The sequence below is a fragment of the Mustela nivalis genome, assembly GCF_964662115.1.
Source record: "Mustela nivalis genome assembly, chromosome: 6".
NCBI lineage: Eukaryota > Metazoa > Chordata > Mammalia > Carnivora > Mustelidae > Mustela > Mustela nivalis.
In genome coordinates this window covers 134,049,584-134,065,110 of record NC_139025.1, presented here as the reverse complement: position 1 = coordinate 134,065,110, position 15,527 = coordinate 134,049,584, and the positions used below count along the sequence as shown (strand labels likewise).

At 44.6% G+C, this 15,527-nt stretch overlaps 2 protein-coding genes across 2 annotated transcripts in view; both read left to right on the top strand.

Annotated features, from left to right (window-relative positions):
- Positions 1–12,255, top strand: part of LOC309867506 (myocyte-specific enhancer factor 2A-like) — a gene marked incomplete at its 5' end in the record, with an annotated part of 98,664 nt that extends 86,409 nt beyond the window's left edge. Inside the window, 3 exon segments of the mRNA XM_082736423.1 lie at positions 10,083–10,209; positions 11,211–11,348; positions 11,350–12,255. Of these exon segments, the coding sequence (XP_082592549.1) occupies positions 10,083–10,209; positions 11,211–11,348; positions 11,350–11,566 (482 nt within the window). The 3' untranslated portion in view covers positions 11,567–12,255.
- The window catches only part of MCTP2 (multiple C2 and transmembrane domain containing 2), a 646,489-nt gene that overhangs the window by 301,494 nt on the left and 329,468 nt on the right, over positions 1–15,527 (top strand).

Sequence of the window (15,527 nt, the reverse complement as noted above, 5' to 3'; positions counted from 1 at the left end):
CACACTGTGGTACATCCAAAGAGTACTGCTCAGCAAAAAAAAGGGACGAGCCACTTATTCACAGCAGTATAGATGATCTTAAATGAGTTTTGCTAAGTGAAAGAAGCTGGATCCAAAAGACTACATAGCATTTGATTCTATTTATATTTCATTCTGCAAAATGCAAAACAGATCAGTAGTTGCCAGGGATGGAGAGAGGAGTTGACTGCAAAGGGTATGTGAGGTGAATTTTTGAGGCGATGGAACTCTTCAGTGATCCTGTGCTGGTGGGTGTACATATGAGTCTATGCCTCTGTTAAAACTCATAAAACTGTACAAAGAGTGGTTTTACTATATGCGGTTAAAAATCAACCAGGATTCCAGGGGAACTGCAGATGGAATACAGACTGTGACACATGAATATGGCTGTAGTACAAGTCTGTGACAGGATGATCCGGAAGGGGACGGGGAAGGAGCTCTCAGTAACTTTGGAAACGGTTTTAACTCTAGATAGAGAAAACAAAAAAATGAGGAAGTCGTTGTGCTCAAGAGGGTACATTTGTTAGACAACACTCAAACAGTGAATACATTGTAGATAAAGCCAGGTTTTTCATTGTTGGGGGGGGGGGGGTGACTTACAAATAAGCAAGGTGGTTGGGGTTGGGGAAGGAAGGCTACAGTGAACACTGTGTTTCTGGGCTATTGTTGGAAGTTTCAGTATGAACTTACTTTCTTAACATAGATAGAGAAATATCAATGTATATACACGTGAATAGTGTACCTCATATATTTCCTAGCTCTACCGATAGACCCTTCAGGTAATGGCACCTGATAACTGAACACACCTAGTACTCAGATCTTCGTTTCTAAACATTCTCCAATAAAAGGAATCAGGATTCCTTGGAGAAATGATTGATTATAGAGTGGGAGCAATGAAAATACAGGATGAGTCGGAGGTGCCAGAGGATAAGGAAGTGCAGGTGAAATGCTTACAGGAACCAGCCTCTCTGAAGAGCTCCAGTGGCCCAAACTAGAACAATTTAAGCAACAAAATAAGTAACAATAGTATTGGATTAGTACCCAAGGAATACAAAATACCAAGTCTGTTATTGATAAAAATGATGAAAGAAACAGCTCTTCCTTAGAGAAGAGTTCTAATTATTACATGTAAAAAGAATGAGAGAAATAGCAAATCATCACTGTCATTACCACAGTACAGAGATCATGGCCAGACAGGGTCAATGGATGCTAAAATGAGTGAGTGAAAGTTTAAGGAAAAACAGGGTGTTTGCATAGCCTCAAAATGTCTCTCCCCAAATAACTGACAAAGGGAACAATAGTAATTTTGTAGTAGGGAGTCCTCGAAGACGCGACTTTCACCAGCAATCGAGTTTAACATCACCAATAATGAACTGACATACCTTCTGGTATGTGCTAAGAGGGTCACATCGCCTCTTTGGTACTCTTCCAAAAATCCATGCTCTCTATCCAAGAAAATTTAAGACCCAAATTACAGGACGTTCCATGAGATATCCACCCAGTACTCTGCAGTTTTTTTTTTATCCAAAGATTTTATTTATTTATTTGACAGAGAGAAATCACAAGTAGACTGAGAGGCAGGCAGAGAGAGAGAGAGGGAAGCAGACTCCCTGCTGAGCAGAGAGCCCGATGCGGGACTCAATCCCAGGACCCCGAGATCATGACCTGAGCCAAAGGCAGCGGCTTAACCCACTGAGCCACCCAGGCGCCCCTACTCTGCAGTTTTTAAGGTCATGCAAAATGAGGAAAGATGGAGGGAGCGGTCACAGACCAGAGGAGACGAAGGGTATGTGACCGGTAAGGGCATGTGGGATGCAGCATCCAGTCCTGGAGTAGAAAACGGACATCAATGAAAGACGGGTGAAATCCAGGTGAAGTCCTGTAGCCTCAGTTATTGCTGGTTCCTCTGTCAGTTTGACAGTTGTCTCGTGCTTCTTTGAGAGGCAGACCCGGGTGGGGTGGTGCTGGGGTGTGTGCTGTGATGGTGCGCTCTCTTCACAGCCGCTCTCTAGGGGTAAAATTATTGCAGGATACCGAGTTAAAGATACACACAGGTGTAACAGGTAACCCCAAAAAGAAAAACATGTGGGCATTCAGGGTAGTCATTTGGCTCACCGTTTAGGAACAGGATGTCGAACACCTGCCCCTGTCTTTCAGAGAGGCTACAGAAAGTTTCATTTAAGGCTCAGTCAACTGCAGAAGGTAAGGGCAGACCTGCATGGAGGACTTCAGCTGCTGGTCAGAACTATCTCTGTCTGGGCTTTCTTTCAGAGATCATGAAGCAGCTCTTAGAAGACTCAGAATTTGCCATATAAACTATTTTACACCCTTGGCCTGGCAGGTGCAAGTGGAAACCACACAGCACTTACCTGTGATATATGCATGCGGGTCCTGTGGTTGGAGGCCTGTGTAACTCTGCCGCTGAAGGGCCTCTCGCCCACATTTGAGACAGCAGCTATAGGCTGGGCGCTTGTTTTTCAGAGTTGGCAACCAGCCTGCCTGTGTTACCGTTTGTTTGCAGGTTGGCTGGCTTTTGGATCCGGGTCTCCTCCATCACTGATGCTTACAAAGACTTCCGTAGATTGACAGAGAAACTTGACTCCTTCAAAAAAAATAAGAAAGCACTAGCTAGCAGATTATTTCTAGCCTGTTAGTATTTTCTGAATGCTTAGGAGAAGAGCAAATATGTGTCCTTCATCTCTTTTCTGGACGTGATTTATCAGTTCAGTTCTCTTCCAGTCTCATTAGCTTCATACATGTTACTGTTTTTCCGCAGCGAAATTATACACACGAAAGCTGTATTTGCATCCAAATCCGTGTTATCCAAGACTGTTATGAACTACTGTTGGAGTTCTTCTTGTTTTGTAACACTATGCTAGCTGCGGTGGGAAATTAGAAAACAAAATAATTCCTGCTGACCAAAAAGCATACAACTAGGAGATAAATAATGGACGTGTGTGACCAGGTGGGCTACGGATGCGAGGACGAAGTACTCTCAGGGTTTCAAGTATAAACTGGTGTCATGATGAGGAACTCTGTTTAAACACAGTGGCGGTAGCCCGGCGGTATGTGGGTGAGGCCGACACAGGAGTGGACGAAGCCAGGGAGGGGGGCAGCTTTAAAGCCTGGCCTGCAAGAATCCGAAGAATCTTTCTTCTGAAAGCAGCTACTAGTGGAGATACGATAAATAATTTATATTTGTATTCACTGCTTTTATTTAATCATCTCTTTAGAGTTCCAAGCAACTGCTAGTGTCCGAATAACGTGTTTTTCTAAGGAAATATTTTATTTTTGAGTATCAACAGTCTTAGTAACTCCCGTATCCCTCTCATGTGCTGAGTGCAGTCAGAGGAAGAATTGGAGTTGGTGACTCCAATTGGTGAGTGTGCGTTTCTGCTTGAAGGGAGTTGCAAAAGATCTGGAAAGTACGAATTCTCTTAAGTGTTTATATCTAACCAGTGTTCCCTTTGTTACACAGTTTTTCTTGCTGTTATTAAACACTATCCAAGCACTTTTAATAACGGAACCAATCTAGTACTACTGAGTCCATCCCATTTTTCTGCTTATAGTTGTATATCTTGACCCATTTTGTTTGTTGGAGGGAACATTGGAACAGAGCCTTTAAAAACAATAGCTGTCAATGATCACAAGACACTTGCTAAAGATTTTTTTTTAAGGAAGGATATAAAATACCTTATATAGTTCCCCAAATTATTAACATATTTTTAGAAAATGACTTCACCCTCAAAGTTCCTCAGATTGTAACACATGGTCTTGTGTTATTTCTCTTTCTTTCAAAAAGATTACATCATTTTTGGTGAGGTCACTTTTTTCAGAGTTGGAATTATTTCATACTGCATGAGATGATCTGAACCATAAGGGGGATTCCCTGTTTGCTAAAAGGAATGTCTGTAATTTAATATACACAAATTTACCTTTTTGTATCAGGACATACTCTGTTGTTAAAAGTTTTTCTAAAATAAATGATTTCTTTTTTCTAAAATAAATGATTTCTATTGGCTTCTCTTCTAGAAAATAAATTTGACTAAAAATAACTTTTATCTCTTCTTTGGGAACTAAAACCCAAAATTCACAGAAATCATATAAATTCTGTCAGTTGCTAATTAGTGACCTTAAGGGAGAAAAACTTCAAAATGTTTAGTTTGTAGCATGGACAAGGGTTCAGATTGCATCAGAGCATGGGGGGAAGGCATCTGTTGGTTTTATTTATATTTTATTATTACATATATACGCATGCTGGTGTGTTTTGCACAGTTTCTGTCTTTTTAGATAAGGTTGTCTGTGTTCTGTCCTTAAACTAAGAGATCATTCTTTAACTTCGTGATCACTCACAGTTTGAGATGTGGTTTTGTATTCAGTAAACTAAAATATACTAGTGTGCCATCAACTGTGGTGTTGGATTATATCATGTGCAGATTTAGACTTTCTTCTGGGGAAATACTTTATTTAGTGATATGGTAATAATTAGAAAATGGAAGTTTATAATTAAAGATAAAATGATTTGTCTTCGACTGTTTACTCTTAAGAAGTTAGTTGTCACAAGTGTTTCCTTTCAATTCTGTAGCAGTATGTTGCCCTCTAGTGGTCCCACAAGTCTCTTACTCAGAAAAATCAATGCCTTGGAGATTCGGAGCTTTGATGCATCCTGCCGATATATTGGCATTCACTGTTACACACACACACACACACACATACACACCACCTCTTCTTGAGGTCATGCCCGGAGATTGCCATGGAGTTGAAGCCCTGGCATGGATAGAGTTAGGCCAAACTGGGTCATGCTGTGTTCTTTCGCCTACTGTCTGACTCTGAGTTTCCAGATTAAGTCCAAAGTATATCTCTACCTCAAAAACTCATTAAAATTATTAACTTGATGCTGAGATGAACATGTGTTCCCACTTACCATACACTGACTTCCACCCACTTAAAGTTCACTCCCCAGTTACAGAATCTCAAAGATAAATTTCTAAATCTTTGAAAACCACAAGGTGAAGAAAGACTCTCATGGTGAGAGCCGGGCTGCTGAGATGCCTTGAGAAGCCTTGCTGTTCTAAACAACCTCGCTTTGTGGTAGCTCCAGGGGTCTCACCTGTGGATCTGAAGTGACATAGAAATGTGGGCCACAGGGTTTCTCAGGAGAGTCATTTAAGGATACTGTCTTACATCTGGGTGGTACTCCAGTCACCAGAGCACTTCCCACCTCTTGGCTCATTAGAGCTTCCCAGTAGTACCCAAGGCCGGCAGCACAAAGATCACTGTCTTCCCTACTGTGCAAACAGAGAGGTTCAGAAAAGTGAAATGATTCCCCCCCCCCCCAACCTTAGGAAGTTGGGAATTGGGGAGAAAAACGTAGGTGATGTCTCTATATTAAAAGCCCTGGGCTAGTTGTGCTTTGGCCTTCTTGGGTGCTGAACCCATGGATCATGGAGTCTGTTCTCTTTATCTGAGCCTGCTTTTGGAGCATTCCCGGAAGCCCCTGTCGTGAGAAAGTGCTGTCACCCCCGAAACGTAGAGTGGCCATGTCAGGCTGACTTGATTATTCAGTAGTTGGGTTTTTTCACTCCCGGTACAGATAGGATATGGTGTAGATGGAGTCGGTCAGCGAGCATTTAGTGTTGCCCAATTCGCCGTCTCATGAGAAGTGCGCTAGTTACAAGCTCTCCACGCAAAGCCTCTCCTTTCAGAAGTGTCGGGAGCCTGAGCAGGGATGTGTATTGGAACCTGCTGCCAAGAAATAGGTCACTGGGGGGGGGGGGTGACAGTAGGGGAGGCTGAGCTTGTATGGGCGTGGGGCACCGGGGGGTGTGGGGGGCATGGGGTGTGGGGGTGTGGGTGTAGCAACTGTAGGAGCGCAGGGCAGGAAAACTGGAAGCAAACTGTACTATAGGAAGCCAGGACCTCACAGCACGCTAACATGGGAATGCTGCCGGTGCAAGTGGTTTCGATCCCTAAACTTACTTACACTCTCAGGATACAAAAGACTTTTGGCTCTCCTCAGCTCGAAAACCTAGATGTTTGATTTGGGGCAGCCTGGTGGTATTTTAGTGCCAGCAAGTCCTCATTTATGGTAACACATCAAAGCATTCTCACCCAGAGTGCAGGTTTCTGTTTTAAGGATATATCCTTGCCACCGATAAACACTATGAAAGACAAGGGAAAATAAATAATTAATGTAAAACTATGTCCCTTGAAATTAAATATTTAGTTCACATTAGTATTTTTAAGGTTTTTTTTCACATCATCACTGCTTTAAGACATAATGACGTTCACATCATAAAACTGTGAAAAATGTCACTTTTAAATTGAATGTTATTTTTAAAATACTAAGGCTGAATATAAATACTCAAATAATGACCCTTTTTTCTAGTCTCTCACAGAATACCCAAAGGATAAGCAGTTCTCACACCACTCAGCCTCTAGCTACCCCAGTCGTGTCTGTGACCACCCTGAGCTTGCCTCTGCAGGGACTCGTGTACTCAGCCATGCCGACCGCCTACAACACTGGTTAAGCCTGCTCTCTTGCCTTCTGTGGCTCGTACTTCTTTGTTTGGTGATCACCATGTGCTTTTGTGATTTTCTTTTTTTTACAAGTATATTGATTGAAATCAATCATCTCCAGTTCTTTAGAGTCACATTTGGGCATATTAAAAGACAAAGGTTAGCTTTGAAAAACGTACAAAAAAATACATTGTGGAATGATTTCCCAGTGTCCGCTTTTACTTACCCTGACAAAGAAACAGAGAGCTGTTCCCAGAATCTGTGACCAGACAGGACGAGAGCGCCGCTTGGCATTTTCTCTGGTGCGTCTCGCTGCAGTCCTCCAGGCTGGCAGGTGTTGACCTGCTGGGGGGAGCACGGCCTCCGCCTGGACTCGGGACTCCGGAAGGGGACACGTGCGTGGCTGCGCCGGGCAGCTGGTGTATTCCTCTGTGTACCTACCTTTTTTAGTTTCTGTCCCTTGTGCCTCAGGAGCAAAACCAGGACATTTCTTGTTTCTCCTCAGAGCCAGTCAGTCATTCCTCCCTTCTGAGAGGAGCTTCTCACTCATTTATGTTTACTTAGACGTTTCATCTTACAACACCTATTGCGGGGGTCTGTAAGGCAAAGTCAGCACTGCTGAGTGACCGGAGAGGTGCCGTGGGCCACGCAGGCTGTCCACAGAGGCCCGGCACGTGGCAGGTTTCTTCCAGATCAGCCGTTCTGGGGAGAGGCAGAAGGTTGGCAGGTGTGGTTTCGCCTTCTTACCCGCTGAGCCAAACACCTGATGCTTCAAAGGAAGAAGGAAAGAAGGAAATAGTTAAGCGATACCTTGTCAGCTTTCAGACTGCAGTGCAGGGTATTCATCCTTTCAGGATTCTTATAAGCAGACTGTAATAAAAACCATCTAATTTTAGCCTTCAGAGTAAATGCTTTAACACGGTGCTTTCACACTGCTGTCTGATGCTCCCTGCGGCCATTGATACATTTGCTTGTCACTTTAATGCTGTGTAGTTCATTTAAAACAGAATTTTAAAAGGTTTTGTTGAAAAAAGAAAGCCTCTTAGGAGAATGTCCACTACCTTTTCTAACAATCAATATGAAAAAAATGCCCAAACCTATTAAGTGCAAATTTAGAGTGAAGCGAGAGATAACATGTTCATAGAAATTCTGTGTCCTGGTGGTGATCGCCAGCTGTAGGCACGCCCATATGCCAGGGACAGAGCTTTTGTCCCAGGTTCGTGCCAGCTCGGGATACAGGCCGGAGCTGAGGTCAAAGCGGCTGAGGTTAGTAGTTTGTGCTCTGAGACCTGAGAGCGTGAGGAAAGAAGGGGGAAAGCACGACCAGAAAGGTTCAGAAGCGCTCCAGCGGGGAAGGTGGCACTTGAACTGGTTCGGAGCGAGAGCAGTTTCTTGAGCTTTCATGACGGGTTTTCCAGGATATGTCCCTGTGCCACTGTGCGTGCTTAAGAAATGCTGTTGGATTAGCATGAAGTTGTTTTTTAAAAATCCAGAAGGAATTACCAAAACATAAAAACTGAGACTTGGCCTCAGTCTCATTCCTTCTTTTAACTGTGACTCAGTCTCTGTGCTCATTTTCAGAGCATGTGTGAAGCTTAATCTTAAAAAACATTATTTTTACTCTGTCTCGTTGCCCTTTTTAAACACGTCCACCTTCATCTTTCTGTAGTTTGGCAGCTGCCTTTCTGTGCAGAGTCAGACTCGTGCCAAATGATCAGGAAAGGGATGAAGGTGGGATCAACATTTCCAAAAGTGCAAGTTTTTATGTGGAAGAGCCCCGGTGCTTTGTCCTGTCATGCCCCTCATAAGGTCCCTCCGCAGCCCTGCTCGTGTGTCCATTCAGCACACGCCTGCTGAACACTCGCTGGGTGGCAGCTGTGGGGCTGGGCACGCGGGAGTGTACGGTTCACAGCGGAACTTGGGACAGACCGCTGTGAGAATCAGGTACCACAGTCGTGTTAAGAGCTACGAGAAACCTCGCTAGAGGGGCACCCGTGACTCAGCGGGGCGGGGCAGGGAGATTGTTCCGGGGAGAAGGGAGCACGGCGGGATCGGGATGGCGCAGGTTGTGAAGGGTGGAAACTGTAGAGGTAAGTCACAATTTCTAGGCCATGTTGAAGATTTTGGATGTTGAGAGCACAGGGAAGCCAGAAAGTGTAGGCAGAGAGGTATCGTGAGCCCATTTGTTACTTTAAGATCACTTTGGCTAGTGTTCCTGGGGCAAGGCTGCGGGCTAGGAGACCGTCCGGAGGCTCGCATGGTGGCCCAGGTAGTGGATCCTGATGGCTCAGAGGAGAGCGGTGGCAGGAAAGCTGGTGAAACAGGCAGGTTTGAGAGACAACACAGAGAACTGACGGGCCTTGGTGGTTGGCGCTGGAAGTCGGAGAGAAGTATCAAGAACACCCACAGGTTTCTGGCACGACCGAGGTGAATATCGGTGCCATTTATTAAGATAAGGAGCAGGTTTGGAGGAGAAGATTCCAGTCGGGTGTCAGATTTGAGGGGTTTGGAGTTCAAGCTTGGGTTCATTTGGTTCATCCAAATGAACATACCAAGGAGGTAGCTGGGTGGACCTAGAGGTCGAGAGCTGGGGGCTGCAGGGGGCACCGGTGTGCATGCGGGACCCCTGCGCACCTCGGCGGGGAGTGGCTGAGGCGGTCGGAGAGCGTGGCGGGAGCAGAGTGTGGAGGCCGGCAGGATCCCAAGCAGCAGCTACGTTCTTTCCTCTGAGTCCCTTTTTTTATGAATGTTAATGCACTAGGAAGATGGGCTTCCTTAAATACCTCCCTTGAGACGGGAAAAAACAGTTAAAAGTAGAAGGGTTTTTGCCACCTCTCTTTGAAAGTAAATGGAAAAAACAAGTGTTAATGAAGAACTGAAATAGCTCGACGTGTGAACGATACCTAATGTCCTGGGTCTTGGCCAGAGTGATTATGACTGAGCCTTTCTGAGGAAATGAGCCACATTCTCTGTTACACTCTTGTCACACATAAGTTTTTTCATGAACTTGAAGCTGTGTTGCGCGCAGTCAGCGATCTCAGACAGCCCCGGCCGCGAGCGACCGCTGCTCACCCGCTGTGTGCCGGCGTCCTTCACTTGGCCGCCGAGCTGGCCCCACACGAGGAGGGCTGCTGTGTCCTTCCTGCTCCCCTCTTCTCGGGAAGAGAAGAGCTGCTGCTCTAGGCTCCATCCGGTCTGTCGCTGCTTTTCCCAGGGGGTAGCGGTGCGCACGTGTCAGGCGACCGCTGCGTGCGCACGTCCCTTAGCAATGGCCCTGCCATTATTTCTATTTACAAGTCTGGAGAAAGGATCTCAACCTTTTGTGAGACAGGAGACTGTAAACACGTAGCACAGAGTTGAGGCTGACTTTATCGAGATAATCCCAGACAAGCAAATGCAGCTAGGACCTGCCGAAAGAAAAACTGTTGTCGGTGTGGACGTGTGTGTTTTAGTTAGGAAGTACCTGGCTTCTTGCAGCTGGGGTAACCGGCTTGTGCTTGGGCCTTCTCTCTCTCACACGAGTGATACTTCTCTCTTTGTTCTAGATTACTCACTGACTTGCCCAGACCTGTCCGCCCTGCAGGGCTTCAACTCCCCGGGCATGCTGTCTCTGGGACAGATGTCAGCCTGGCAGCAGCACCATTTAGGACAAGCCACCCTCTGCTCTCTGGTGTGAGTAATGGGAAATTGTCTCCAAATCTCTCCTCCCGGCCCTTGCACTTTATTTTTCTATCAGTTACAGTCTTTGGTGCTGTTGACTGTCACATGACGGTCCTAGGACGACTTCTTCTTTATGTGGTACAAGTGTTTGGAGAAAATATTTCCTTTACGTGCTTCTGGATAATAGCTTGGGTCCTGCTCAAACTAGGCATTCCCTGAAGAGATTCAGGAGGCAAGGCTTCTCTTCTCTGGAGATGGTGACCAAGGGGTACTGAGGCACAGGCGGCCCCCACATTCTCCCTGCTACTAGGGCTTTTGGATACCCCTGGGCCCCACCGTAAGCTTTTCTCACGCCTGTCCCCTCACCCTGCCCAGAACGAATGTTCTCTGCGTTGAACTCTTCTCGGTGAGGGACGGTGTGGGCAGTGGGCTGGGATCATCCACATGAAACCCAGTAGCTAGCTGGCTCCACACACAAGATGCCCACCCCCTACTGTTCCTCCCGTCCTGTCCGTGGAGAAAGCCAAGGTGGTTTTCCTTGCATTTCTTCACCCATTGGCCCTTGGGGGTCTGTTCATCCTAAATGAACACACCATGAGCTGAAAGGGTCGCTCAGCTCGGGGGAGAAGCCTGTATGCAGGCTCTGCTACTCTGAGTGGCCTGTCTGAGGCGGTGCCCTCCCCTGGAAGACAGGGTCAGGTGACGGCCTTGCAGGTACTGTGCAAGCAGTGAGCGGTGCCTCTCCCAGGGCTGGAGCAGAGGGGAAGCCAAAGGCTTCCTCTCCCGTTCTGGTCCACGCACAGCAGCAGACACACAGTTTCGGCTCCTTTATCTGCAGAAGGACCAAGGGCTTGGGCAGGAGAACTAGCCACCCCGGTTTTGTTTTCCTCCCATGGAGAGGTCATTAAAACCAGTCTGGGCATTTGGACAGGCTCTGTTGGGTGGAGGCTGCAGTATCACTCCGGTCACACAGATGCACTCACCAACCCTCTAACATCTTGTCTTTCCTTCAGTGCTGGAGGGCAGTTATCTCAGGGTTCGAATTTATCCATTAATACCAACCAAAACACCAACATTAAGTCAGAACCAATTTCACTTCCCCGGGATCGAATGACCCCATCAGGCTTCCAGCAGCAGCAGCCACCGCCGGCGGCCGCCACAGCCCCCCCAGCCCCCCCAGCCCTGGCAGGAAATGGGGCGCTCCCCTGTGGACAGTCTGAGCAGCTCGAGCAGCTCCTATGATGGGAGTGACCGGGAGGATCCACGGGGCGACTTCCATTCTCCAATCGTGCTTGGCCGACCCCCCACCACGGAGGACAGAGAAAGCCCTTCCGTCAAGCGAATGAGGATGGACGCATGGGTGACCTAAGGCTCCTGGGCTGGTATTCCTACTTCGTGATCCCGCAGCGAACTGCCCTACATATCTACATCGGTAAATAAGGACATGAGTTAACTATATTTATATGTACATACATACATATATATCCCTTTATATATATATATGTATGTGGGTGTGAGTGTGTGTGTGTGTGTGTGTGTGTGGGTGTGTGTTACATACAGAATCGGGCACTTACCTGCCTCGTAGATCTGCAGATGTACGTCCCGTGGCAAACAAAGCGCCCTGTAGGCAGATTCTAGTCTGGCACTTCCTTGGACTACTTGTTTCATAAGATAACCAGTTTTTGCAGAGAAACGTGTACCCATATATAATTCTCCCACACTAGCTTGCAGAAACCTAGAGGGCCCCTACTTGTTTTATTTAACTGTGCAGTGACTGTAGTTACTTAAGAAAAATGCTTTGTAGAACAGAGCAGTAGAAAAGCAGGAACCAAGAAAGCAATACTGTACATAAAATGTCATTTATATTAATTACCCAGCCTGGCATGGGTCTCTGTTGCAGAGGGGTGCATGGGAAGGGCTGTTGATATTTTAAAACAAAACAAAAAAGCCCCACACATAACTGTTTTGCACGTGCAAAAAATGTATTGGGTCAAAGAAGTGATCTTTAGCTAATAAAAAAGAGAGAGAGTAGAAAACACGCATGAGATATTCAGAAAATACTAGCCTAGAAATATAGAGCATTAACAAAATAAATTAATATATTAAGCTATAATTGGACTATGTCAGAAGTTTCTTTTTACATTCATATCTTAAAGAAACTGATTTTAGCTCATGTATATTTTATATGAAAGAAAACACCCTTATGAATTGATGACTATATATAAAATTGTATTCACTACTTTTGAACACATTCTGCTATGAATTATTTATATAAGCCAAAGCTGTATGTTGTAACTTTTTTTTAAAGAGAATAGCTTTATCTTGTTTTAACTTTTTAGATTTATGTTAAGAGGGGAAAAAAACAAAAATATCTTGCAAGCAGAACCTTGGGAAAAAAAGCCATGAACACTTATTATTCTATATGTAAATTAAAAGTCGAGCCAAACTCTTTTGTGTATATAGCATCTTAAATATATTATCACCTTTGATGTAAGTACCTATGTATTGTATGGTCACCAGATTAAAAAGTATATTTTTGTGGATTGCCGCCAATTTGGGGGGAAAAGGTGAGATCTTTATTAAGTATTCACTGTTTAATATTTACTATTTTGTTAAATATACTGTACTTTGGATTTTAATTATTAGCCCAGTCTTTTCAGAAGATTATATAAAGGGGTTTCTCCTCTCACTCGTGGTGAATGTGTGATGTTACGTTGTAATCTTTGTGCTGTATGGGTTGAATACCATAATATATTTTATATGTGTACATAAATAGCAAAGTGGCAAAAAAAAACTGGTGTTAAGTTCATCTTGCATAAATATAAAATGTGTTGTAACAGATTTAAGGCATTATTTAAAACTTGCCTTTTGTGAGGAAAAAAATATAGTAGAAAAAGCTGACTTAATTTAATATTAGAGAACATGGCAAAATAGGAGACCAGCACAAAGGTTTTATAAGTGGTAAATGATTAGGGAAAAATACTTGTGGGGAAAGGGATCTTTCTTCCTGGCCCCTCTAAAATAGAATGATGCAGCTGGTTACAAAATACTACCATTCTGAGCTCTCTGTGCATCGAAATGGCACTTCGGTGTGGGGAGAAATTCTCTCACGGGCACACCGCTGGCTGGCATGGCGCGCCGTCCTCCTGAAACCCGGGCCGCGCCCCGCTCCGCCTCCGAGCGCGGCCTCCTTCTTACCGAGACAGCGGGGCTGGAGGGCAGGTTCGTCCGTTTCCTGGGCTTGTGCCACAAACAAAATTCAAAGTCCTGTATATCTTTCATCGTAGATTTTTAAATACTCCCTTTCCTGAGAAACTCAAAATAAGGGTTTAAAAACTGCTGCTATTTTGTATTTTAAACTTAATGTTGAGCAGCTACCTACAATTTTTTACTTAGGTTTTGCTTTTCCCCCTAAATTGCCTTGCTTCTGACATTTTCCTCATATGCTATTTGTGACAAATCATCAGCCAGACTTCCTGACTGACACATAGGTATTAGGTACAGGGGAAACCTGTGGTGTTCACAGCTACAAAATGGAATTCGGTTTTAGTAACAGTTCAGGTAGTAAATTTTGAGAGGCCAAAAAAAGGGACGGTGACATGCTGTCTCCTCTCAGCAGGATGGCCCTTGGGCTCTTGTTCAGAAAGGATTAGTTTCTCTTTCAAACGTACTTACTTTACTGAACTGCATACCAGGACGTTTCTTCCTAAGGTCACACCTGATTGAGACAAGACAGTCTCCCGACACTGAATTTCCAAGATAATCCTTACCACTTTGTAAACCATTTATAGCTTTGAAAGTGTTAAGTGATTCTTCCCTTACTCTTCATGCACGTTCATGAACTTCTGCTGTACATTGGAATAGGAGTTACCACATTCGCATTTACTATTTTCTTGTGTGCCTTATGAGATGGCTTTTCTGACTGTATCTCAATAGTCTTTCTTTCTATGCAGGTTTATAATCAGTACAACTACTGTTTTCTAAAATACTATTACACGAGGCTCGGAGTTTGTATTTCAATTACACTGACCAAGTAACAATGTATTCCGTTTTCAGAAAGTGAATATTTGACTGTTAACCCTTTTCCTGTCTGCCCAGTGTGACCTGGAGCGTGTGGACTTGACAGACACCCTCACCCAGACTCCATATACAAACACCACATACACATGCACATCTCCTGGTGGAAACCAACTCAGAGTGGGGAAGACACGAATGGTGTTTCTTTAGAACTGAGTTTTCTTACCGTTTTAGACTCGTGTGTTTTGTATGACACCATTACCAGAAAATTTTATCCTTCAGATGAAGTATTTTATTACTAAAAGACAAAAAAAAAAAAAAAAAGGCTTAGAGGACGCCGCACTGGCTCAAGTACAGTTTCCAACAGCTGTCCTTCCCCTTCCCTCAGTGCGCAAACCGTCCTGCTTTGAGTGAGAGTCACCATTGTATGTCTGCAGATGGTCCATCTTTTGAGCCCTAATTATGTCCACTGTGTTAAAGACTAAATCGGGTTTGTTCGAAAAGAACAATATATGTTTTACCATTTCGTTTAACTGTAAGGACAACTAATAAAGCATTAACCTATTTTCTGTATTAACCATCATGCGCACAAGAAATACATAGTAAATAAGGAACCAGAAAACTCCTGGCATTGGATCATAAGAAGCTAGATGATTAGAATGTGAAAAAGATTTTACAAATGTAAAACTTTTATTTCTCTGTAGAAACTTTCTTCACTTTGCTGTACAAGAAGACACTGCTTTGCTATATTTAAAATGGCTTTTTTAAAAAGAGATTTATGTATTTGGTAAATGTTTGTAGTCAACAGTTCACACAAGAAGCTGTACACGGTTTGATCATGTAAAACCGTTTGGCGGCACAAGCTGGACTTTGTTGCCATCCTTGAGATGAACCTTTTAAGAAAAATAAGTTAATCTCAATTTTTCCCTGAATGTGTTGTTCTTTCTTCATTATACAATAAATATTATAGTGAACTTTTTATCAAATGGTTAAGAAAATGCTAGAGGTTGTTGTAAACTATTTGTATCCTGCACTCACTACAGTAAAGACAGACTGGCTTTTCCTGTGTACTCCAGACTCTGTCATGTTTGCCGCCAGTCGTCCCCTGGCCCCGCCCCCAGATGCGACTCCTGTCCCTTCCCCTCACAGGCCTCTTCCTGCCCGAGATCCCCTTTACCTACTTTGAGGCTTGGTCAAGGAAGCTGCGGCCACAGCTCACCAGCCTCGCCCACAGCTGCTCCTGAGGCTTCCCTTCCTGGGCTGCCCGGGTCCCTGCAGGAGGCAGGGGGCGATCCAGGGCCCAGCTCGGCCAG